We start from the raw sequence: 25,379 nt of genomic DNA, 5'->3' as shown, positions 1-25,379 counted from the left end.
GATGGTCAGGGACTATGGAAGGTAGTTGGTATGTTTAACCTTCAAAAAATATAACCAACTGTGGATATGATTGTACTCCTGAAATATTTGAATGCATGTCTTACAGAAGGGTGTTATGCAGAAAAATGTTTTCTCTTGTTCCAGAGTGGAATAACGCATTTAAACTTAGATGAAGCCAGATTCTGATTCAATGTTAAAAATGTTAAAAATACTCCACAGAATGTTGTATATGGGGCTTTCTATGAAAATGAATTGAAAACTTCTGTTAGTTCAAAATACAGCAACTAGGTTGCTCACTGGGATTTGCTAATGTGAATGTTTTATGCCATTTTTTGCCATCTAGACTGGCTGGCTGTTTTGGAGCCAAAATGCTGTTTTTGACCTTTAAAGCCCTATATGGCTTAGAATCACATTACCCGAAGGGCCTCCTTTTCTTGTAAAACCCTTAACTGGACTTCTAAGATCGTCTAATGAAGCCCTCTTAATAGGGGACAGCTTTTTCTGTAGGAGCACCCTATTTATGGAATGCCCTCTCTTGGATGGCTTAACTGGTCTTCACACTAAAATAAGACTTATTTTCATGGGTTTTCAACTGGCTATTAACTGCACTTTAATTCATATTGTTTTATATGAATTTTATTTGAATTTTAGACCTTGCAGTTGACTAGTTTTTATGATTTTTTTATTTTTTATTTTATTCTTCAATTGAGGTTTAATTTTAGTTTGTCTAATGGTAAACTATCAAGTGACAATGATTAGACTGATCTCAAATTTCAAATATACAGTTGGTTACAAAGCCTTTATGGTTTTTTTAGGAGCCAATGGTTTAGCTAATCCACGAGACTTCCTTGTGCCGGTTGCCTGGTATGAAGATGGCCAAACAGCTGAGGAATACACAGTGATCACCAAGTATCAAGGGAAACTCTTTGAGGCAAAACAGGTAGGAAGTTAGAATTTAGAGAATTAAGAATTTCATTAAAAATTAGTTTGGAGAGGTTCAGATATTAACCTAGCCTGCAACTAAGCTTTTCTTCAAACAAGTGAATATTTTTTCAAAGCGCTTTTTAAATTGAAACAAAGCTGAACACTTCTGGAATTCAACACTGAAATTCATTTTTTGGGTGGAGGAACTAAAAAATATCAAAACATTTTCTGCTTTAACTGATAGAAAAATATGAGGCCTTCCTCGCACAGTATATTTTATTCAGGGAAATTGAAATGCTTGCTTTTATATCGTTTAACATAATTAATAGTAAAAGTAGTGGATTCAGGTGAGGTGCAAGTCAAGTTTAAAGCAGAATCTGTGACTAACTGCAGAAAGAGCTAGTATAACTGGAATAGCATCAATGATGGAAGAAGAATATATATATTGACGATGGTTGCACTATCCTAGGTTCATGTGATCATCTTTTGCAATCTTCTTACAAAAAAGTCAATGGGGAAGCCAAATTCATTTAACAACCATGTTACTAGTACTAACTTAACAATTTCAGTGATTCACTTAACAATTGAGACAAGAAAGGTATTAGAATGGAGCAAAACTTACTTAAAAACTCTCTTGCTTAGCAATGGAAATTTTGGACTCAAATTGAGGTCTACCTGTATGACAGTGCAACCTGTTATTCCAGTGGTGGATTCCCTTTTGCTGAATGTGTTCAAATCTGTCTGTGTCTGTCTAAGATGCTTTAATACGGATTGCTGCCCTGAACAGGACCTCGCCACCTGGCTTCATGTCCTAACTCCATGATTCTAGTCAGACACATAAGTGAGATAGGCATCGATGTACATTGAAATAAATCATATTTTCCTACTTCTAAATTCGGTTGACACTTTTATTACTTATTTCTTCCTGTATTTATGCATCTTTGCATTAATCATTACTCTATTTTTGTCTATCAGAAATTAGATATGAGTTTTACAACAAAATATTGAAGTCCATCCATCTCTTACCACAAATGCTCTGATTATTATCTTCAAGCCGGGTGCTTTGCTTTCCCTCAATATTCTGTTTTCTTTTCAGCAAATACCCAACATTTGAAGGCTGCTGAGCATACTCATTACTTAACTAACTGTGAATTATCTATTTATTTATATTTTGTTTTCTAAACAGCCCATTTTACTCAAAGAAGGCCTCTTTGTCTTGTTTTATGAATTTGTGCTTTGAGGTTGGATACTTCTGTAGTTCTCAGGAATCGACCAAAATGGTGAAAATTGTTCTATTTCTAGTAACCTTACTTTAGATGAAGATGTGTGCATGCTGCATGGCAATATAAACAGTGCTTGATATATCTAACCATAAGAAATAGAAGACAAAAATGAAAAATCCTTGACTTGTTGGTAGTCAAGTGACATACAAGTTTAATAAATGGCATTTATATTATTAAAATTTGTGTCTTTAAAGATCAGAAAATACAAATGGAACTAAATGGTAATCCTGTATCTTCTAACAAAATAGTAGTTTATCTGCCTTACTGTATGAGTTTTCTGCACGCGGCTTAAGATCCCATCAATGATTATTTAGGCAGAAGTTGTGGAACTTAGAATAACTTTGTCACTTTGAATGTACACTAATTGGCATACATTAAAATGAAATTTCATTGCATACAGCTCTCAAAGAGTCACCACCTCCAATATACACTACATGAACATAAATAAATAAATAAATACCATATTTTTCAGAGTATAAGAAGCACTTCCCCTCTCCTAAAAATGGGTGAAAATTTCAATGCGTCTTATAGACCGAATACAGGCCTGTTTTTGGGGTCCTAAACCCTCCGCGTGTTGTGTTTTCACCCTGCCCAGCCCCCAGCAGCACTCTGCAGTGCTCTGCACATCCCATGCTCATCAAAAATGGGGATCATTTTTGGGCTCCCGAACCCTCCGTGAGTCATGTTTTTGCCCTCCCCGGCACTCTGCAGTGCACTGCATTTCCCGTTTTTGCCAAAAAGGGGGCCATTTTTGGGCTCCCAAACCCTCTGCACATTGCATGTTCACCCTCTCCGGCTCCAGAAGCACTCTGCAGGCCAAAAACCAGTGGGTTTTTTTTTTAAAATGGGAAGTGTGGAGCACTGCAGAGTGCTTCTGGAGCTGAGGAGAGCAAAAATGCAATGTGTGGAGGCCAAAAACTATTTTTTTCTTGTTTTCTTCCTGTAAATCTAGGTGCGTTTTATAGTCTGGTGCGTCTTATAGTTTGAAAAATATGGTAAATGCAAAATTATGGATATACACACATATATTATGTGACACAGAGAAACAACACGGACTAGTTTGGACGCATACGTGTACATGCCAAGAGAAACGAATCTTGCGAGTTTACCAGACAGATGGCATAAGGAACAAAGCTGTTGCAGAATCTGGTAGCCCTGCTAATAATACTTTGAAACCTCCTCCCGGCGGGGAGCAACAGAAACAGACCATAAAGTGGGTGTGTGGGGTCTCTAACAATGCTTTGAGCTGTAAGCACATAGCATTTATAAGCAGTATCCTGAATAACAGGAAGCAAACTTCCTATAATAATATATAATAATATAGCTTCCTTCAGAAGTTGTGGGAGCTTCATCACTGAAGGCTTTCAAGAAAAGACTGGACTGCCATCTGTCAGAAATGGTGTAGAGTCTCCTGCTTGGGCAGGGGGTTGGACTAGATGACCTAGAAGGTCCTTTCCAACTTTGTTAATCTGTATTCTGAGAGAAAACAGATTGCAGGCAGAGTTTAATCTGTAATAATCTTCTCGGCTGTCTTTACCACTCTCTGTATGGACCTTCTATCTGAGGCACTGCTACCACCAAACCAAACAGTGATGCAGTTTGTTAAAAAGCTCTCAATTGTGCCTCTGTAAAAGGTAGCCAGGACAGAAGGAGACAGATGTGTTCTCCTCATCCAACGCAGGAAATGCAAATGCTGGTTTGCACGCTTCACTAAGGATGATTTATGGGGAGAGCAGTTCAGATTGTTAAGTTATCTGCACCCCCAGATATTTAATACTGTTGACCATCTCTACAGCTGCATCCTTGCTACTGAGTGGAATATGACTATGCCGGCTCTTTCTAAAATCTACAATGATCTCTTTTGTTTTATTAACATTTAGAACCAGGTTACTTTTATTGCACCTTTATTGGCACTATGGGCCAATAGTGAGTTTGCTGACAGTGAACTGTGGGAGTCAACGAGTTTGGGAGTTTGCTTCTGCTGGATGGAATGGATGAGGAGCATTACTGGCAGATAATGCTTTTAAGGAAAATACAAATGTTACACTCCAAGGTGGAGTCCCTTTGGAAAAAGTGGAAAATACGGGTGTTGCTGCTGTATTTCATTATACCTTTATTGTAATGGTAATTTGTATTATAAATTTACTGTATGCTTTATCTATGTTGTCAGCTCCTGAGCTTCCCCCACCCCCTGTATTTTTTTTTAATGTGGTTTGGATATCAGATACTTTCCATGTCTGAAGATAGCTGTGTTGTTTAATCTTACAGAACTGCTCTCCCTTCAACGTTGTGGCTTGGCATGGGAATTACACACCATACAAGTACAATCTCAGCAATTTCATGGCCATAAATTCTGTGGCTTTTGATCATGCAGTAAGTTCTTGTTAGGTATTAGTTCTGATCTTAGAGTACTTTGGTTAGTCCTTTTGAATTATACAAAGCCAACTTCTGATTTCAGGAGGCCTCAAATAAATTACAAGTTTCTGTTTTGTAATTTACATGGAAATCAAAGAATTTATGATTTACAGTTATGACTCTGAATTTGCCTTAAATGTAATTGATTTTCAGATTAGCATAATTGTTTTAATAATGGCCAATCCCCTCTACCCCACTATTTTTTTAGGATCCTTCCATCTTTACTGTCTTGACTGCAAAATCAACCCGTCCTGGAGTGGCAATTGCAGACTTTGTTATATTTCCACCCCGCTGGGCTGTGGCCAACAACACTTTCCGTCCACCTTATTATCACAGTATGTATGTCATTTTTTCCTGTTTGATTTCACATACAGATAGTCCCCGACTTACGGTTACTTAACAATTGCTTGAAGTTATGACAGACCACCTCAGATGTTAGGAATAAGAATCAGGACTGTGTGTTAAGTTCCAGTTAAGCTGTTTTATTGCTTATATCTATTCCTAAGAACAAGGGTGTTAGACTTGCGGCCCATGGGCCACATGCATCATATGCTGGCCACATCCACCCCCGTTTTAGCGAAGGGGGGAAAAGTTGCAATACATCACGTGACGACGTGTCGTCACAAGTTTGACACCCCTGCCTAAGAATCTAGTTAATGGTCACCTCTATGACTCCAAGTTGAGTCCTCTCGACACTGCCCCAGGCTCTGCTTCTCCTTCTCCTACACCAGGGGTGTTAAACTCGTGGCCCGCAAGCTGGATGCATCACACGCTGGCCATGCCCACCTCTATTTTAGTAAGGGGGGAAAGTTGCAATAAGTCATATGATGACGTGTCCATCGCAAGTTTGAGACCACTGTCCTACACCAAAGCTACTTATGACTCGTTTTCAGTTATATCAGCTGTACACACACATTTGCATTTGGGATGCTTGGCAACTACCTCATCTTTATAATCATTTGTAGTACTCCACAATTATGTGACCACATTTTGTGACATTCTCCGCCAGTTTCTGGCATTTACTTCAGTTTCTGGCATTTGCTTAAACAACAAAATTCATTTAGAACTGTAAAAAAAATGGTTTTAATATCAAATCTAATCATGTGCTGCCTTGATTTACAACCCAACAATTTGCAGCTGTAATTCCAGACTCAGTTATCGTTAAGTCAGAGAGTTACCTGTATTTGAAGATACAGAAGACTTACTAACAGAATTTAATAACTAGGCCAGAGGTCTGAAAGATCCCTGATAAAGGGCTGCAAATTCTAATTCTTGGAAATACAGTATATACTAAAGTGAAGGGAGGAAAGGAATACCCTGCTGTTTGCTTGTTCTGAAAAACAACACCCAGTGGGACTTTGGACAGTTCTGGTTCTGTACAACTAAATGCTAAATACCAAATCTGTAGTGGTCTTTTTTGTTTCAGACTCATGCCAGACTTAAGCTACTACAATTTAATTGATAAACTCTCAATAAATTTAAAAATACTTTTTAAAAAATCCACAGGAAACTGTATGAGTGAATTTATGGGCTTGATCAAAGGGAGTTATGAAGCAAAGGAACAAGGATTTTTACCAGGGGGAGCCACTCTGCATAGCATGATGATACCGCATGGACCAGATGCTGAATGTTTTAAGAAGGCCAGCACAAGCAAGCAGGAGCCTGAGAAAATTGCAGAGGGAACTATGGTAAGTGTTTGGAAAATCTAAGAATGTTCACATTAATGTGGAAGTTGCTGTTATGACCCAGGGGATCAAGGCAAGGCAGAGTCCTTTATTGCTCTACGTCCATGATGGCGAACCTATGGCATGCGTGCCACAAGTGACACACGGAACTATTTCTGCGGGCACATGAGGCATCACCCTAGGTCAGCTCCACCACGCATGTGCCCGCGTCTCCTGCCAGCCAGCTGATTTTCAAGTCTTTGCTGTACATGCAGGATGCCCATAACGCCTGACCCAACCCTCCCAGGAGTCTCCACGCAAAACAAAACCTGATTTTGGATGCCTGATAAGTACAGGGCTCGCACAGAGGCTCTGGGAGGATGAAAAACAGGCCTACTGGAAGTCCGGAAACAGGCTGTTTCTGGCTTCCAGAGGGCCTCTGGAGGGGCAGGGGAGGCCGTTTTTGCCCTCCTGGAGGCTTCGGGAAAGCCTCCAGAGCCTGGGGAGGATGAAAAATGGATCTACTGGAATTCCAGAAATGGGCTGTCTCCGGAGGGCTTCCGGAGGGCCTCTGGAAGGCTGGGGAAAGCAATTTTCGCCCTCCTGGAGGCTCATGGGGAACATTGCATTATGGGTGTGGGGATACGCACGCTTTTGGCACTCGTGGAAAAAAAGGTTAAACATTACTGCTCTAAGTAAATGTTCCAACAAATGGCCATCCAACAACCAGTAAGACTCTACCACACGCTATCCTGAAAGCAGCCAGACTCAGTGCCCCAAACAACAGCCTGCATATAACAAAAATGTCCACAGAGTAGGGGCACACTCACAGGGCAAGGTTTAGGGTCCCAAGTCCAGTCCACCTGGCTAAGTGAGTCCACAAAGCAAAGGCAAGGCACAAGACAGTCCTCAGGGAAAAGGTAAGCTTCAAAGCAAAAGGCAGTTCTCAAGGCGCAATGCAAGACAAAAGGCACTAGTCAAAGCCAGGGAAGTGTAATCCAAAACAAACTATTGTTCCTGATAAAGACTAACTCTCCATGGCTTCTCCTTAAGTCAATCCATTCCAGGGTTTCTTGTGAGGAGGGATGGGGCCACCTTTTCCTGAGTAACCTCATAGCTCTTCTCTGAGCTTGCCTACGCTCCATTCGCCATGTCCTTGGATTGGGCGAGGAAGGCAGCTGTTCTTCATCAGAGGGGATCTGCTACTTGTCAGCACCACTGCCTGTCAGCAGCCCATCCTCCCCTATGTCTATGAGGGCAGGCAGCTCTCCATCCAGTTGACCACCTCCTCCAATGCCTAAGGGACCTGGGACAGCATCATCCTCAGCCCTGGCCTCCCAAACATGCCAAGGGAGATGTGCCATCCCCATCGGATGGTACTGGTTCCAACTCCTCCTCCTCTTCCTCTTTCTCCAAACTGGGCTCCGATGAAGCTACTGTCAGTTACCCACACTATCTCAGTGGTTAGGATGCTGGGCTTGTTGGCTGGTAAGCTGAAAACCCGATTTAAGACCTGAGGGCCATGTGACAGAGTGATTCCTGTTACTTGCCCCAGCTCCTGCCCACCTAGCAGTTCGAAAGCATACAAATGCGAGTAGATTTTTGGTGGGAAGGTAACAGCATTCCGTGATATCATGTTGGCATGCGACCACAGAAATGTCTTTGGACAGCACCGGCTCAGTGGCCCTTGAAATGGAGATAAACACACACACACCCTATAGCTGGCAATGGTGAGCAAAATCTGCAGGGACTCATCCTGCCCACACTGGAACTAAGAGTTTTTTCTTATCTCAGATTTTTTAAAAAACGAAGTTTATAATCTCAGAACTAACTGGACTATTAAGATGTGGAAAAATATAGATAGTGGCAGTTGTGTTTACAATCCTGAAGAGAACTATACACATGAATGGAAACACAGCTAGTTGTTGAGTTCTAATGCAGAAATCTGCCTATATTCCTCATTTTGTGCTGAGCTGAAGAAACCAACAATTTGCTCTCTTTCGTAAGACCCTAAATACATATTTGTAAAGTGTTTTAATAGTTTATTTTAGCATGTCTTTAACTCTTCAGCTTTAACTCTGATTGTATGTAAACCATTACTTTTACTGTAAAACAGTAAGACATTCTAAGCATCACATTTATTAAAGAAAATATTTCCTGTTACAATTTTAAACTTTGCTACAAAACTACAAATCTTTGTAATTCTCATATGAATGCTTGTTGTCCACTGAGTTCATAGAATAATCCATTTCACTGCACAGTAGCATTTCCTGCTAAACTTGTTTTAGTTAAGATATATTCCTAAAGTAAATTTTTGACAATCAGCTCAATAATTCCTAGTTTTTCTAACTTTTTATTACATATTAAAGTCTAAATTCTCTGCAAAATTACATGAAATATAAAAAGCCAAATGATAAATGACTTAAATCAGTTAAAAGAGTGTACAATAGGCAAGGCACTATTTTTTTGTCCATTTCATTCAAACCAAATACTGCTCTACTTACTCTTGCAATATGCTTTCTGTTTTTTTTCCCAAGGCCTTCATGTTTGAATCTTCCTTTAGCTTGGCTATGACCAAGTGGGGGCTGAAAACTAGTTTGGATAAAAATTACTACAAATGTTGGGAGGCGCTGAAGATCAATTTTAATGCCAAATGTAAATGAAGATACCAGAAGTATCCACATCCAGTTTCTTCATTCCCAAGTAGTTCAGGAAAATCATGGAACAATAGCTTAATCATCTTGTATGAAAATCTGAAAGAATGAATGTCTAGCAGCTGAGAAATTAAAATAACTAATGTGTACAGTTCTTGTAAAACTGTCCATTATGAAATTGGGAATATCTGTAAGCCCATCATATCATACCCAGTATAAAAAAAGAAAAAAAAACATTCTAACACAAGAAAACTTAAGTTTGATTTAACAATGTAGACTTACGTTGTTGAAGAACTTCTTTTATAAGGTGATTTCCTGGATACATAATATATCATTGAACTCAAGAGTGAGAAATTGCCATTTAGGAAGAATGCATAATCTCTCATTTTGAGAAAAATTTATGTTTATCTTCAGTGTAATTTTCTACAAAATATAGCAGATATTTCTTCTGCCTATCTCCTTTGCAAAAGACAATCAGGAAAATAGCTGTAATTTATGTTTCATCAGTAAATAATGCTATTAACTCACAAGGCTCATTTTCAGGGCTACTAGTTGACTTCGTTTTTAGGAAAAAGCAGAGGAAAGGAAGAATGGGGGTGGTAAAAGAGAGAATTGGCAAGTTTTTGGTTCTTCTTGCAATAGATATTGTTTGCTGAAATAGTAAATCAAAATTCAGAGAAAAAGGTGCTATTGCCCAAAGTTGCAGAAAAGATGGGTTGGAAAGGATCCGGCAAGAAAAAGGAGAAAAAGAAAAAGTGAGTCTGAATAGCAGACCGAAATGCAATGGGGGAATGTGGAGAGAGAAGAGATATCAGGAATGTATGATAGTCCATTTAATCTGGAACTTTATATTCATTCAAGGTTAGTGTATGTTCCCTAAATTTCTGTTAAGCGTCAGCTACCCATCTCATTTCAAAGTGACTGGGTGGCTTACAGCATTAAAAGCATTAAAATCATAAAAGAAAAATATTTCTAAGACAAGAAAAATGGAAACTACAATGAAAAATAGAATTACAATTAAAAATGGGAAGGGAAGGGATAGGATGTGCAGGAGAGAAAGTGGGATTGTCTTATAATTCATCAATCACCTCCACTGTGATGCTCCCATTGGGGCACCAAGACATCTGGCAAAGCAAGGTCTTCAGGCCCTGACAGAAGGTCAGAAGAGAGGGAGCCAATCTCATCTCAAGTGGCACGATGTTCCACAGGGCAAGAGCCACAGCAGAGAGGACTCTTCTCCTGGATCGTGCCAACTGGGATTCCTTGACCAACTGACTGGGCCCACAGCATACCTCCTCTGCCAATGCGAGTGGGTGGGCCTGTTTCAATGGGGTGAGACAGTTCATCAAGTAACCTGGACTTGTGCCAGGTTAAATCCCATGCAGGGATTTAAAGATAATAACCAACACCTTGAATTGTATCTGGAAGCAAACCCGCAAGACAGTTCACAGAGTAGCAATGTTACATGGGCCACCTAGGGGCCCCAAGAATTGTCCTCGCTGCCACACTCTTTACCACTTGAAGCGTCTGAATGGTCATAGAACATGGAAATGCAAACATAGCCCTTGTCAAAATTACTTAAAACAAATACACATTTCCCAGGAACTGCACAGCAACTGTGAAGGGTAGCCAAATAATCCCAGGAAAAGGCACGACTGCTTTAATGAATTGCAGGTAGACGCCATGCTCCTGTCTCCATGGATTCCAAAGCACTTTAGGACTCTTGCTTGTTAAGACTTATGGGTTCCAGTAACTTTGCTGGGGCTTGTCTGGTTCTTTTCTTGCCCTTATGTAACATTTTGGGTTCCAGAAGTACAACTGGAAGCTTATTTCTGAAGCTGCTAGTTTGTCACCATTTTGGCTCTTCTTCATGGAGCCTTTATGACTCTGAATCTGAAGTACTGTACAGTTATATTTTTATTTAAAATACTCAGCATAGTGCAGTATTTCTGTTGAGAATTCCTTCACATCTAAACCAGGTTACAGAAAGTTCACAACACATTAAAAAAAGAAATGGATCTATCATACAGAAATGTAAAGATGCAACAACAATGGATTTTCCCATTCTCACTAATACAGTAGAAACTTTTATGAGAAAGGAATTTATCAGATATTTAAAACAAACCCATAAATTATGGTGTGAATAATTCAAGATGAAAATACCCACATCCTGTTGAATTAAGAGGAGCATTATGTTCAGAACGTCTAAATAGTTAAAATTATTTTTTTTAAAAAATTAATAAGAGATATGGAAAATCATTCATACAAGGGCTGGATTTCAATGACATATCGTATTTTTTGGCATATAAGACGCACCTTAATTTTTGGGGGGGAGAGGACAAGAAAAAATAATTTTGCCTCTGCCCATCAGCATCAGGATCAGCCATGTCCAGACTTCCACTTGATTTTGATAATGAGCAGCACAGTTATCTGTTTAAAACAAACCCAATAACTCCACATGTGTTTAACTGGAATGAGTGGGGTGGGGGATGATTTTTTTTTTTAGAATTTAAGTTTTATTAATTAGGCAGTACAGTGATAAATTACCGTATATACTCGAGTATAAGCCGACCCGAATATAAGCCGAGGTACCTAATTTTACCACAAAAACTGGGAAAAACTATTGACTCGAGTATAAGCCGAGGGTGGGAAATGAGGCAGCTACTGGTCAATGTAAAAAATAAAGATAGAGCCAAGTAAAATAACATGAATATTTATTTGAACGAAAAACAATAAAAGTGCAAAAGGGGGAAGGAGGATTCCCAGCTTTAGAAAATTTAGAACTACGCCGCCTTTGGTATGACCTGAGCATAGCTCATAAAATTATCTGCTACAATGTACTTCCTATCAATGACTACTTCAGCTTCAACCACAACAATACACGAGAACACAATAGATTCAAACTTAAAGTGAACCTCTCCAATCTAGATTGCAGAAAATGTGACTTCAGTAACAGAGTTGTTAATGCCTGAATGTGCTACCTGACTCTGTGGTCTCTTCCCAAAATCCCCAAAGCCTTAACCAAAGACTATCTAGTATTGACCTCACCCCATTCCTAAGAGGTCTGTAAGGGGCGTGCATAAGAGCACCAGCGTGCCTACCGTCCCTGTCCTAATGTTCCCTTTAGTTGTATTCCTTTTATGTATTCAATTCATGCTTATATTTATATAATTATTTAATATGTATTTGACAAAATAAAATGAATAGAATAGAATAGAATAGAATAGAATAGAATAGAATAGAATTTTTATTGGCTAAGTGTGATTGGACACACAAGGATCTACCACTTCTTTGGATGCCCTTCCCAAATTGAACACTGCAAGCATGAAAATGAGTCCTCCTTTAGCTTCCAAGGGACCAGGGTGCCTCTGAAGGTCAGTGCTCTAAGTACTAAGAACCCAGCACAAATCTAAGCCTGTATGCACACCAACAGTGAAAATACCCTGCACAGTGTCTCTTGGAAGAGAAGGTTAATTTTCATAGACGTTGGGGTGGCTCTTTTTTTTTTTTTTTGGCAGGGCAATAAGGGTCTCTAATATCATTAAACCCACTTTAGAAGTCTCTGTGTGTGTGTGTGTGTGTGAGAGAGAGAGAGAGAGAGAGGGAGGCTCCGGCTGAGCAAAGCGGCGGCGGGAGGCCGCTGGGGAAACGCGGAAGTAGTCGGAGATCTGCTTGATGGGGCGGATGGGACCTGGGCAGACGTCGATGGCCATGTGCTCCTGGATGCTGATGGGCGGCTTGTCGCCTTTGCGGTGGCTCATGCAGGTGGCGCCCGGGGAAGGAGGCGGCTGCGGGGGCTGCTGCGGGAGCCGCTGGTGCTGCTGGTGCTGTTGATGCTGCCGCTGCTGCTGCCGCCAGGAGAGGCTGCCGCCAGCCCGGCCCTGCCGCGCCGAGCGCCCGCCACGCTGCTGGCTGCTGGAGGAGGCGGAGGGAGGGACGGGAGGCAGCAGCGGCGGCGGCGGCGGCGGCGGACGGCGGACGGCAACGGGTGGGCGGTGGAGGTGATGTCACCGGCTCTGCCCAGCCCTGCCCAGGCGAGGCCAGCAAAAGGGCCGGGCGAAGGCGACCGAGGCGGGGCTCGCAGCCCAGCTGAGCCGCCACGGAGGGAGGGAGAGCGGGCCGCTAGGCTCCGGAAGGCAAACGGGAGGCGTTCGCCCACCGGGATAGACTGCTGGGATCCACCGGGATAGACTGCTGCTGGAGCTGGAGGCTCAAGGAAGGGAGAGGGGGGTGGTGGAGCTCAAGGTTCTTTAGCCCTAGACACCTGCCCCGCTAGAGAAGGGAGGGAGATCGGGCCGGCCAGTCTCCGGGAAGGTAGACGGGCCGGATTCTTACTTCGGGATAGACTGCTGCTGGAGCTGGAGGCTCGAAGGAAGGGGAAGGGGAGGGGCGGCTGAGAACGGGCTCGTTTAAGGCTCTTCCAAAGCAGCCCTGCTGAACCGCTACGGAGGGGAGGGAGAGCGGGGCCGGCTAGGCCCCGGGAAGGCAAAACGGGAGGCGTTCGCCCACCGGGATAGACTGCTGCTGGAGCTGGAGGCTCGAAGGAAGGGGAAGGGGAGGGGTGGCTGAGGACGGGCTCGTTTAAGGCTCTTCCAAAGCAGCCCTGCTGAACCGCTACGGAGGGGAGGGAGAGCGGGGCCGGCTAGGCTCCAGGAAGGCAAAACGGGAGGCGTTCGTCCACCGGGATAGACTGCTGCTGGAGCTGGAGGCTCGAAGGAAGGGGAAGGGGAGGGGCGGCTGAGAACGGGCTCGTTTAAGGCTCTTCCAAAGCAGCCCTGCTGAACCGCTACGGAAGGGAGGGAGAGCGGGCCGGCTAGGCTCGGGAAGGCAAACGGGAGGCGTTCGTCCACCGGGATAGACTGCTGCTGGAGCTGGAGGCTCAAGGAAGGGAAGGGAGGTGGCTGAGGACGGGCTGCTTAAGGCTCTTCCAAAGCAGCCCTGCTGAACCGCCACGGAGGGAGGGAGAGCGGGCCGGCTAGGCTCCAGGAAGGCAAACGGGAGGCGTTCGCCCACCGGGATAGACTGCTGCTGGAGCTGGAGGCTCAAGGAAGGGAAGGGAGGTGGCTGAGGACGGGCTCGCTTAAGGCTCTTCCAAAGCAGCCCTGCTGAACCGCCACGGAGGGAGGGAGAGCGGGCCGGCTAGGCTCCGGAAGGCAAACGGGAGGCGTTCGTCCACCGGGATAGACTGCTGCTGGAGCTGGAGGCTCAAGGAAGGGAAGGGAGGGTGGCTGAGGACGGGCTCGTTTAAGGCTCTTCCAAAGCAGCCCTGCTGAACCGCCACGGAGGGAGGGAGAGCGGGCCGGCTAGGCTCCAGGAAGGCAAAACGGGAGGCGTTCGCCCACCGGGATAGACTGCTGCTGGAGCTGGAGGCTCAAGGAAGGGAAGGAGGGTGGCTGAGAACGGGCTCGTTTAAGGCTCTTCCAAAGCAGCCCTGCTGAACCGCTACGGAGGAGGGAGAGCGGGCCGGCTAGGCTCAGGAAGGCAAAGCAGGCGTTCGTCACGGGATAGACTGCTGCTGGAGCTGGAGGCTCGAAGGAAGGGGAAGGGGAGGGGTGGCTGAGGACGGGCTCGTTTAAGGCTCTTCCAAAGCAGCCCTGCTGAACCGCTACGGAGGGGAGGGAGAGCGGGGCCGGCTAGGCTCAGGAAGGCAAAGCAGGCGTTCGTCACGGGATAGACTGCTGCTGGAGCTGGAGGCTCGAAGGAAGGGGAAGGGGAGGGGTGGCTGAGGACGGGCTCGTTTAAGGCTCTTCCAAAGCAGCCCTGCTAAACCGCTACGGAAGGGAGGGAGAGCGGGGCCGCAGTAACTGAGAAAAGCCTGACGAGGGGCGGCTGGGCTACCTTCTGGCCTCGCGAGTCGGCCGTCCGTCCGTCCGTCACTTCTCGGCTCGGCAGCCGGTTTTGAAAAAGGTTCCGTCGCTGGGTTTCGGGACTTTTGTTTTTTTTTTAAAAAAAAAAACACCACCTTCCCCTTTTCTCCCTAGTTGGGGGCGTGTTCCCAGTTCCCTGTTTTTTTTCCGCCCTTCCCTGTTGGGGTTTACCTGACCAGGTTCTTGCGCTTCCTCGACCTCCCTCCTCCCTCCGTCCTTTCCTTCCCTCCCTCCCTCCCTGTCTTGTTTGTAGCCCCAGCGTCCCCTTTCGGTTGTATTTAAATCCAGAGCTTGAAACCTCCTCAGTGGGAGGAGAGGAAACGTGCGATTTGGCAGCTGACCGCACTTGCACGGGCTGGGTAAGGAGAGCCCTAGACGGCCTGCGGCGCCGGGGAGGAGAAAAGAAGAAGCAGCCAAGAAAAAGGGGTGGGGTGGGGTGGGGAAATGAATTTAGGAGGGCGAGCGTGTGTGTGTGTGTGTGTGTGTGTGTGTGTGTGTGTGTTCATACCGTCACCATGAGGAATGCCAGCTATTTCTTTGAAGGCGGGTGTGTAGCCAGGCGCCTGCTTCCTTCGCTTGAAACCCGGGAGGGTTTTCACTCTCCGCTCCTTCCGTGTGTATTTGTCAACAATTACAACTCTTCGGTCGGGCGCCCTAGCCATGCCTCCGCTTTCCCTCGTGCCCTCTCCGTCAACGCTGTCAACAATTATAACCAACGCGGGTAATTGTGCGTGAGGGGTGTGCGTGTGTCCACATAGGAATAAGTACGCATGCGCGCGCACTAACGAGAGCTAGCTGCCTGCGGTAGAAAGGACTCGCTGCAAGAGGAAGGGCTGAACGGCTTGGCTCGAGTATAAGCCGAGGGGGCGCTTTTCAGCACAAAAAACGTGCTGAAAAACTCGGCTTATACTCGAGTATATACGGTACAAATATATCTCAGCATTGCAAACATCTTTAGTCCGTTATCCATTGCCAGGTCAGAATCCTAAAGTCAAATCCATATTATGAAACAAAGTGCATAGCTAAATGCAACTTCAGCACACAAACTGCACAGATCAAACTATGTATTTGAAGCTGTAGGTGTTGTCGCAAGATAATCTTTTGCCTTTACAGCGGCCACATAGTTCTTGCCGGTGGGGTCTCTTGAGGTCAATGTGCCTTTTTTTCTGAGGACAGGAGCAACGAGTCTTTGAACAGATTTGGCATTGAATTGCTTCTACTTTATAGGGATTAAAGCTCTTTTGGCACTTGCGACAAAGCTGCTTAAAATATACCTTATTGGTTCCAGAAATGCACCATACATAGGCACTTTCCCATCTGGTTTTATAGTCATTGCAATGGAAATTGCCATATTTCTGTTCTAAGAATTGGAAGGTGGTTCTTCTGCCCTCTTCATCGAGGCGACTCCAGCCTTCCTCAGCCTCACCTCCTTGTCCGACCTGCTGCTGGGCAGAGTATCCTGAACCTCGTCCTCCGCTCCCGCCTTCTCTTCTGCACCACCCTCCCCCTTCTCTACGGAGGTTCCCTTTTCCTCGGACTCCTGGTTGAGTTGAAAGGAAGGCGGCCCTTCAGGGTGCTTCGGGCAAGGTGAAGAAGTGGCGACCGAGCACAGGCGAGTAGAAGCCTGGGAGTGGTGGCTCCCAGCTAAACTGGCCCGAAGGGCTTTGAGGTCAGGCGGCCTGGAGCTGCTGGGATCCAAGCAAACATTGCACCACGGCATCTGCCCGCAGGTTCACTGGAACGCCCACTTCTTTTGTGTTGGCCTGACGTGAGACAGCAGCGCCTTTAGCTTTGTAGTTGTTGTTGTTAATTGCGAAGTCGTGTCCGACCCATCGCGACCCCATGGACAACATTCCTCCAGGCCTTCCTGTCCTCTACCATCCTCTGGAGTCCATTTAAACTCATGCCTACTGCTTCACTGACTCCATCCAGCCACCTCTTTCTCTGTCGTCCCGTTCTTCTTTTGCCCTCAATCTTTCCCAGCATTAGGCTCTTCTCCAGTGAGCCTTTAGCTTGTAAGTGTCCAAATAATCCGACAAAGACACTGGAGGAGTTGCAGAGGGGGCTGTGGGATTAGAGATGCCGCTGCACTTGCTTTGCTTCCAGCTCGGCTGCTTCTGCTTGGGGGGTAGCCTCGAGGCCACGTTGTGGCTTGGGGTAACTTTGATAAACACTTTGCTGCCACCGCCTAAGCCTTTTCTATGCCCAGGAGACGAGACGAGCGGGAGTCATGAAATGTCCCTCCTTTCCAGCCACTGCTGCCCATTAGCCTGATTCCCCAAGGCAAATTTCAGAGCTGCGTTTCTGGCGGCGGCCAGTTCCCCTGCAATGGGCAGCAGGGAACTGGGAACCCTTTTGGATTCGAGGAGGGGATCGCAGCGCTGCCACCTGAAAGTGCTCCTTCCCATTGCACATTGCAGAGCCACGCACCCTCGTCCTCCTTCTCAGCAGACTCACCTCTTTCCCAAGGAGCACTTTCAGGTGGCAGCGCTGCGATCACCTCCTCGAATCCAAAAGGGTTCCTGGTTCTCCGCTGCCCATTGCAGGGGAACTGGCCGCCACCTGAAACACGGCTCTGAAATTTGCCTTGGGGAAATCAGGCCAACATTCGGCATATAAGACGCACCCAGATTTTCACTCTCTTTTTGGGGGTGCATCTTATAGTGCCAAAAAATACGGTAATTACAGGCCATTACTGGCGAGGAGAAATAGTTTGCTTTGTTTAAAAGAATAAAATTATTATTAATTCAACAGGCCTCATTATAAAATAATACTCTTGACATGGAATAAACCATAATTTATTTAGTAAGCTTTATTTTGAAAGTAGTTACAGAGAAATAAAGTTTCTCCAACAAGATTTTCATACACAAGATAGACTTAATAGCCAGTACGGAACCCCTCCTCATATCTGCCTTCTGATTTGAGTTTTTCTTTATAAGCCTGCACAGAAACAGAAATTGCAAGGATTAAAATAGAAATTTCAAAACAGAAACCTCCTTCCAAGCACTGAGCAGAATCACAGAGTAACAGAGTTGGAAGGGATTTTGGAGGTCTTCTAATCCAATTCCCCTGTTTGATCAGGAGACCTATACAATTCTGGACAAATAGTTGTCCAATCTCTTCTTGAAAATCTCCAAAGATGGAGCACCCACAACTTCTGCAGAATAAGACAGCAATCTTTACTTGGAAAAAATCCAACTAATAATGCAAATTTATGAGTTAGCTTTTTGTTTTATTAAAATATTTTATACTACTCTATTTAACATTACAAGGCAGTTTTTTAAAAAATCTCAGTACTAAACATGTCTAGGAATAAACTAAATGTAGACACTTTTAAGCTATAATCTGTCGATATTGTTCTTCATTTTTAATGTTTACTTTCACAGGGTCCAATTGCCTGTCTAACAACAAATAAGGATGATGACAAATATATTTGAAAAATCTGATATAATTAAATGAAACTAACAGTTTAAATCACGTTACTGATCAAGACTGGGAGTATTGAATGCTTGTTTCTCAGAACTGAATTCAAATAGAATTAAACTGTATTTTAAATTAGAAATTCATTTTATCAATTCCATTTAAGTAAATTAAACTAGCATGTTGCATAGCACAAGGCTACTTCTGTGTTATTTAAGCAGTTTAATGGTAACACTTCCCCAGAAAATACAGGTAGTCCTCAACTTAGTTACTAACTTATCAACTGCAGTGATTCACTTAACAACTGAGGCCAGAAAGGTCGTAAAAGGAAGCAAAACTTACTTAACAACAGAAATTTTGGGCTAAACTGTAGTCGTAAATCGAGAACTACCTGTAAATGAATCAGAAATCTGGAAAACTATAACCTTAAGGACTAAAGAAATAAAAATACTACAATTGTTAAAAAGACATAAAATAGTTAACAGCAATAGTGCAGCAGCTGTTAAAAAAGCCAACACAGTTCTGGGCTGCATAAACAGAGGGATAGAATCAAGATCACGTGAAGTGTTAATACCACTTTATAATGCCTTGGTAAGGCCACACTTGGAATATTGCATCCAGTTTTGGTCGCCACGATGTAAAAAAGATGTTGAGACTCTAGAAAGAGTGCAGAGAAGAGCAACAAAGATGATTAGGGGACTGGAGGATAAAACATATGAAGAACGGTTGCAGGAACTGGGTATGTCTAGTTTAACAAAAAGAAGGACTAGGGGAGACATGATAGCTGTGTTCCAATATCTCAGGGGCTGCCACAAAGAAGAGATGGGCCGGGCTGTTCTCCAAAGCACCTGAGGGTAAAACAAGAAGCAATGGGTGGAAACTGATCAAAGAAAGAAGCAACTTAGAACTAAGGAGAAATTTCCTGACAGTTAGAACAATTAATAAGTGGAACGACTTGCCTTCAGAAGTTGTGAATGCTCCAACACTGGAAATTTTTAAGAAAATGTTGGATAACCATCTGACTGAGATGGTGTAGGGTTTCCTGCCTGGGCAGGGGGTTGGACTAGAAGGCCTCCAAGATCCCTTCCAACTCTGATGTTATGTTATGTTATGTTAATAGTATTTACCCTATTTATAATAATAATAACAACAGAGTTGGAAGGGACCTTGGAGGCCTTCTAGTCCAACCCCCTGCCCAGGCAGGAAACCCTACACCATCTCAGACAGATGGTTATCCAACATTTTCTTAAAAATTTCCAGTGTTGGGGCATTCACAACTTCTGCAGGTAAGTTGTTCCACTTATTAATTGTTCTAACTGTCAGGAAATTTCTCCTTAGTTCTAAGTTGCTTCTTTCCTTGATTAGTTTCCACCCATTGCTTCTTGTTCTACCCTCAGGTGCTTTGGAGAACAGCCCGACTCCCTCTTCTTTGTGGCAACCCGAGATATTGGAACACAGCTATCATGTCTCCCCTAGTCCTTCTTTTTATTAAACTAGACATACCCAGTTCCTGCAACCGTTCTTCATATATTCTAGCCTCCAGTCCCCTAATCATCTTTGTTGCTCTTCTCTGCACTCTTTCTAGAGTCTCAGCATCTTTTTTACATCTCGGCGACATGTGGTTTGTTTTTTGCAGCAGCAATAACTAAAGACAATTCATTGTTTGGTTACCTACAACTAAACTTCCAGGTCTCCTAAGATTCAAAACATATGCCTTTTAAATTTAATAAGATTTATTTCCAAGCCAAAAAAAAAAAAAAGAATGAATGTCCTTTTTTTTGTTTAGTTCATTGTATAAGTGAACTATAATTTTATGAATTAGAGGAAGCATGCACCAAGGATTTTTTTCAAAGTGGGTTCCAATGCAGTGAAGAGTCTCTTTAACTCTAAATTCAGAAATGAATTTATCAATTGTCAGAGAGATCTGGATTTCAAAAGACCTCCACTTTTCAGCCCTATGAGATAAGCACCTTCCATACAGATATTTCCAAGCACAGAATTTCATAGAAAAGAGAATATTTTTAGCCCAGAGTTGAAATGAGGGGTGGTGCTCTCTGAGCTTCCTTGTTTTCTTGCACATCTTCATTACCCTAACTAGGTAACATCATCAGTGCTATTTTAGTAAGGAGTGCTGTTTGCTGTCAGTTTATATTCTGGTCTCTTGCCTGTGTGGGTGGGAGTGATCTTAAAATATTTTTTTGGTTGAGCTGTTTACTGATGGCTTTCTGGCAGTTCCTTGATTGGGGTATTGCTTATTTGATTGTTGATTTGAAGTTGACCCTGGAGTTAATCTATGCTGATCTAAGTGCTAATTACTGGTGGAGAGGTGCTGGAGTCTTTTTCTTATTTGGGCTGGTTGATTGTCTATAGATGTTCTTAATGTCTATGTGTCTATTGATGGCTGATTTGTCAGAGTGCCAGGCTTCTAGAAATTTCCTGGCATTTTTGGACTTGGCTAGTCTCTAAGATAGTCACATTTTCCCAATTGAAACTATGGTTAAATATATGTTGTGAAATGAACTAATTTTCTTCATGTCTTCTGACTACCAGTTGGGGTTCATGGATGCGTTCTGCCAGGGTTCTGCCTGTTTTGTCCTACATAGTGTTTGTTGCAGTTCTTACACTGTATGTTATAGATGACTCGTTTTTTCTTCTGGGGTTGCTGGGTCTTTTGATTGATGCTGCTCCTGGTAGAACCATCCTAAGCAAACTAAAAGACCCAGGAAAAGATTCAAGAAAAAACAAGAGTCATCTACAACATACAATATAAGAACGGCAACAAAGACTATGTAGGGCAAACAGGCAGAAGGCTGGCAGAACTTCAGACCAACAATCAAGTAAGCAGTACCCCAATCAAGAAGCTACCAAAGAGCTATCAATAAACAGCCCAACCAAAAAATCTCTATGACCCACATCCCCCACCCACAGACAGACAAGGAGCCAGAATATAAACTGACAGCAAACAGCACTGCTTACTAGCACTGATTATGTTACCTAGTTAGGGTAATGAAACATCTGAAGAAAACAAGCAAGCTCAGAGAGCACCAAAGACCCCTCATAGAAAAATACTGTGTTTCCCCAAAAATAAGACAGGGTCTTATTTTCTTTTGACCCCCAAAATAAGCACTTGGCCTTTTATCTGGGGAGGTCTTATTATTTTTGAGGTACAGGAGGCAACGAGCGTAGTCACTTCATGGCTGCTGCTGACACAGCCGCTCATCAGCAGTTTGCACCCGAGGTCATGCACACGCTTCTAGCCATGCTTCCCAGGACTCTGCACCATGCCGTTGGCCCAGCCATGCCACTGCGACCTGATGTCTCATTGCCGTTGCCTCCCAGTTCTTCGCTAATGGCTTTTGCAACGGCCATTAGCATGACAGAAGGGGCTCAGTGGCTAGGGTTGCAGGAGCGGCCGTTAGGTAAGGGCGTGTGGGGTACATGGGGCATCTTCCCCCTCTTCCCCCCCTTCTAGCCTCGCCTACTCACCTTGTATTGTTTGCGCGGCAAGCAACCAGAAGAAATGGTGGGCATTGGCTGCGCATGCATTTAAATATTTTTGGGGAGGGCTTATTTTCAGGGGAGGGTTTATTTTAGCCCATGTGCTCAAAAGCCTGATTGGGTTTATTATCCGGGGAGGTCTTATTTTGGGGGAAACAGGGTAGCTATTTGTCCAGCTCTTGGAAGAAAGATAATTCACAAAAGTAATAGTAAAGGGGACATGCTGCATTATGCTTCAGGTCATTCCCTAGGCTTTAGAGCAGCGGTTCTCAACCTGTGGGTTGCGACCCTGTTGTGGGTCGAATGACGATTTGCCAGGGGTTGCCTAAGACCATCGGAAATATGGGAAGTCTACTTGCGAGTCAAAGTCAAAGTCTACTTGTGAGCTCCAATGGTTGACTCCACAAGCCAGCTGCAGGCTCAAATCGCTAGCCAAATTCGGCATCAGGCGCGATGAATTAAAAAAGAGAGAAATCTTTGCTCTGATGTCTCCTTCTCAAGCCAGCTGCAATCACTCCCAATCGCTAGCCTAATCTGGTTTCAGGTGCGATAAACTTAATAGGGGAGGAGTCTCCGCTTTAATGCCTCCATCCTCAAGGCAATCACAAGTAGTTCAGATCGCTAGCCAATACGGCTTCAGGCGTGATAAATTCAAAACAAAAATAATTTTACGGTTGGGGTTGCCACATCGTGGGGAATTGAATTAAAGGGGTCGCAGCACTATAAAGGTTGAGAACCACTGCTTTAGAGACACTTGAAGCATTTACAGGCAGAAAGTCAATTCTATCAGCAAACCCAACTATTGATATACTCATGCAAAGTAATGATGTAAACTTTTTAAACTTACCCTAGTGGTTTTAAAGACATAATACCAGAAAACAAAGGGCCCTACTCCCCAAAGAAGACTCAATAGGGAGCTTTTAGGAGTAAAACGATAGCTAGGATACACGTTTTGCCTTCTGGCATAATCCCAACGAATTACAGCAGGATCTTCCTAAATGAAAGAGAATGAAAAATCGCCCAGTTACACAACGAAAAGAAGTCAATTATGGCCGCAAGCACCTGTGCCCACCTTAATGCTATCGCTCGTTTCGTGGCTTTTTCTGCACCGCGTACTATAATCGGAGGTCTCCACGCTCGGCAACTTTTAAGACTTGTAGGCTTCAACCCCCAGAATTTCCCAGCCAGCTTGGCTGCCTGAGGAATCCTGGGAGTTGAAGCCCGCAAAGTCTCGAAGTCGCCAAGTTTGGAGATCCCGGTGCCGTAGGGCAGGGGTCTCCAACCTTGGTCCCTTTAAGACTTGTGGACTTCAACCCCAGAATTTCCCAGCCAGCTTGGCTGCCTGAGGAATCCTGGGAGTTGAAGTCCACAAGTCTTAAAGGGACCAAGGTTGGAGACCCCTGCTCTAGAAGCCGGCTCTTCTTCGGAGGGCGAAGGCCCGGAAGCCTCGGCCCGACCTGATCGACAGCCCCGAGAAAGGAGAACCAACGATCCCCGCGAAGCGCCTGACGCCTCCCTTTCGGGGAGGAAGCCCCGGCCCCGCCCGCCACTCACGACGAGCTCCATCCGTCGAGGGTCGTTAACCCGCAGGAAGTAGTCGCGCTTCATGCGGGAGCGGAGGGCGACCCGCTCGGCTTCCGCGCGGCGTTTCTCGGGGCTCCATTGGTATTCGTTGGGGTCCAGCTGAGGCGGCAACCTCGCTAGAGGCGCCGGCCGGTATTGGGACGCAAAGCGGGAGACGGAGGACACGACCATGGCCGAGGGCAAAACATAGGCTCAGCTTTCTCTTCCACGCATGCGCACGCACGGCGCCTTGCCTTTCATCGGCGCCACAGAACTAAGAAACTAAAGAACTCCATGCACGGAATTCCACAAACGACCGTGAAACCTTGATCCCTTTATAGTTGCGGTAATAAATGGGAGACAAGGGTGTTTTTCAACTTTGCCAAATTAAACACTTTAACTCCCAGTATACTGTATTGGCTGGAAAATTCGGAAGTTTAGGTCCGCATATCTTAAAACTTGCAAGTTTGGTGAACAATTGGACAATCTGAGAATCTTATTTCAGGTTTATAATCTTTTATTATACATTTAAAAATCTATGCAAGAACAAGGCACACTGTCAAGAGTGAGGCCTTCCTGGCCAGTTGCATACAGGACTAGAAGGGTTTCAAATTTCAGCATGATATTCCTACATGCTATTATTCATTGTAAATATTCAGGGCAAGAGGAGGCAAATATCTGACTGTACAGATGTCGTATAGATGCTTAAGTAATCCAATATTGAGTTTAGAATTGCAGTAGCAGTTTAGAAGGGGAGAGGTAAAATGAAAAGTGATGGAGTAGGCTACATCAAAAGCCCTGGGTATCTCGAGCAATGGGAGGGTTCTTGGATGGGGGCAACAAGATAAACGTCAAACATTGTTAAACAATACAAAAGGCAAGTGTTAAGTTTGGGCAATGAAGAGGCAGGAGACCATACAAGTGACAACAGCTCTTTAGTTTATTGTGACCCAGCAAAAGACCAACAGGCAAAACCCCTCTTTAAATACTATTTTGGCTGAGGCATCAGCCAATCAGCAACGTGCTTGTTCCTGCCCAAACTTCCCTCCTAAAGTTCAAATACATAACACTCTTCCCCTCCCAGAACGCATTGTGCCATTTTTTTGCATGGAATTTGCATGTTATTTTTCCATGTAGTCACGCAGGTAGACAGGGCGTCTCCTGACTCTTTCTGACCTGCTCAATTCATTCTCTGGGAGTGAGTCGAGCTGGTCGGAGGGACTGTTTGTTCCTCCCAGCTCCTCCTCTGGGCCCTCCAGCCCTGGATTACTTGCAGAGTCATCCCTGCAGTCTTCTGGAGGAGCCGGTTGGCGTCGCTGGACTTCTTCAAGTTCAGATAAGTCCTCCGATCGCCGCGGGTTTGAGTTAGCTGTTGGTTCAAATATTTGGTAGTCAGGGTCTGGTTGCGCGGTTTCTGGTTTGTTTTGTAACCTTTTTCGTAATTGATCTATGTGGCGCCTCCATACTCGGCCATCCCCCATGTCCACTATATGTGATTTTGGACCAGTTACTCCAGTGATAGTTCCTTTAAACCATGCTGGCCCTTCACTATAGTTATGTGCCCACACTAAATCACCCATTGCCATTTCCCTGGTTTTTTCCTGGATGCCTTGGTACCCGTCAAGGGAGTATGTTGGGTTTAATCGATCTAAGGGACACCTGAGTTTCCTACCCATCAATAGTTCTGATGGGCTGCGCCCTGTGGCTACACAGGGGGTTCTGTGTTGTACCGCTAGAAAGGTATCGATTTTGGCTTGCCAATCACCGGGGGTTATTCTAGATAGCGCTTCCTTGGCACTGCGAACGAATCGTTCTGCAAGTCCGTTCGTCGCCGGGTGGAAAGGCGCCGAGAGGACATGTCGGATGCCTTCTTCTGCTAAGTACCCCTCGAATTGGGTCGCCGTGAATTGCGGGCCGTTGTCGGACACTAGGGTGTCGGGCAACCCGTGTGTTACAAAAAGGTGCCGCAATGTTGTAATTACGGCTTCGGCTGTTGTGGATTTCATGAGCAAGATTTCTAGCCACTTTGAAAATGTGTCTACCACGATTAAAAAGGTTTGCCCATGGAATGGCCCGGCAAAGTCTATGTGG

General features: G+C 44.5%; 3 protein-coding genes across 3 annotated transcripts in view; 1 reads left to right on the top strand and 2 right to left on the bottom strand.

Moving 5' to 3' along the window:
- Window positions 1–9,091, top strand: part of HGD (homogentisate 1,2-dioxygenase) — a 28,606-nt gene extending 19,515 nt beyond the window's left edge. Inside the window, exons 10-14 of the mRNA XM_058171217.1 lie at window positions 816–940; window positions 4,476–4,580; window positions 4,831–4,957; window positions 6,129–6,310; window positions 8,824–9,091. Of these exons, the coding sequence (XP_058027200.1) occupies window positions 816–940; window positions 4,476–4,580; window positions 4,831–4,957; window positions 6,129–6,310; window positions 8,824–8,949 (665 nt within the window). The 3' untranslated portion in view covers window positions 8,950–9,091. The remainder of the gene's footprint in view (window positions 1–815; window positions 941–4,475; window positions 4,581–4,830; window positions 4,958–6,128; window positions 6,311–8,823) is intronic.
- A 6,470-nt stretch (window positions 9,092–15,561) lies between these two features.
- On the bottom strand, window positions 15,562–17,278 carry LOC131190657 (zygote arrest protein 2.S-like). Its single transcript, XM_058168004.1, has 2 exons — window positions 16,479–17,278; window positions 15,562–16,373 (listed from the first exon to the last, which is right to left on the bottom strand). The coding sequence occupies exons 1-2, from the start codon at window positions 16,658–16,660 to the stop codon at window positions 15,863–15,865; spliced, it is 693 nt and encodes a 230-aa protein (XP_058023987.1). The 5' UTR covers window positions 16,661–17,278; the 3' UTR covers window positions 15,562–15,862.
- Window positions 17,279–17,604: 326 nt separating this feature from the next.
- NDUFB4 (NADH:ubiquinone oxidoreductase subunit B4) lies at window positions 17,605–23,529 on the bottom strand. Its single transcript, XM_058172570.1, has 3 exons — window positions 23,280–23,529; window positions 22,573–22,719; window positions 17,605–17,747 (listed from the first exon to the last, which is right to left on the bottom strand). Exons 1-3 carry the CDS (start codon window positions 23,478–23,480, stop codon window positions 17,685–17,687), a joined length of 411 nt encoding a protein of 136 aa, XP_058028553.1. The 5' UTR covers window positions 23,481–23,529; the 3' UTR covers window positions 17,605–17,684.
- Window positions 23,530–25,379: the final 1,850 nt, after the last annotated feature.

Source organism: Ahaetulla prasina, chromosome 2 (genome assembly GCF_028640845.1).
Source record: "Ahaetulla prasina isolate Xishuangbanna chromosome 2, ASM2864084v1, whole genome shotgun sequence".
NCBI classification, from domain to species: domain Eukaryota; kingdom Metazoa; phylum Chordata; class Lepidosauria; order Squamata; family Colubridae; genus Ahaetulla; species Ahaetulla prasina.
The sequence above is the reverse complement of the archived record's forward strand: the minus strand, read 5'-3'. Positions and strand labels throughout refer to the sequence as shown.

Excerpts from the sequence above, each read along its gene's own strand:
- LOC131190657 (XM_058168004.1), bottom strand. The coding sequence starts at position 16,660 with ATGTTGTCCATGGGGTCGCGATGGGTCGGACACGACTTCGCAATTAAC. Across the intron at positions 16,374-16,478 it reads CAGCAGCTCCAGGCCGCCTG|GGCCGCCTTCCTTTCAACTC; the intron begins ACCTCAAAGCCC and ends AGCACCCTGAAG.
- NDUFB4 (XM_058172570.1), bottom strand. The coding sequence starts at position 23,480 with ATGGTCGTGTCCTCCGTCTCCCGCTTTGCGTCCCAATACCGGCCGGCG. Across the intron at positions 22,720-23,279 it reads CTCGACGGATGGAGCTCGTC|GAAGATCCTGCTGTAATTCG; the intron begins GTGAGTGGCGGG and ends TCTTTCATTTAG. Across the intron at positions 17,748-22,572 it reads ATGTCTTTAAAACCACTAGG|GCTTATAAAGAAAAACTCAA; the intron begins GTAAGTTTAAAA and ends GTTTCTGTGCAG.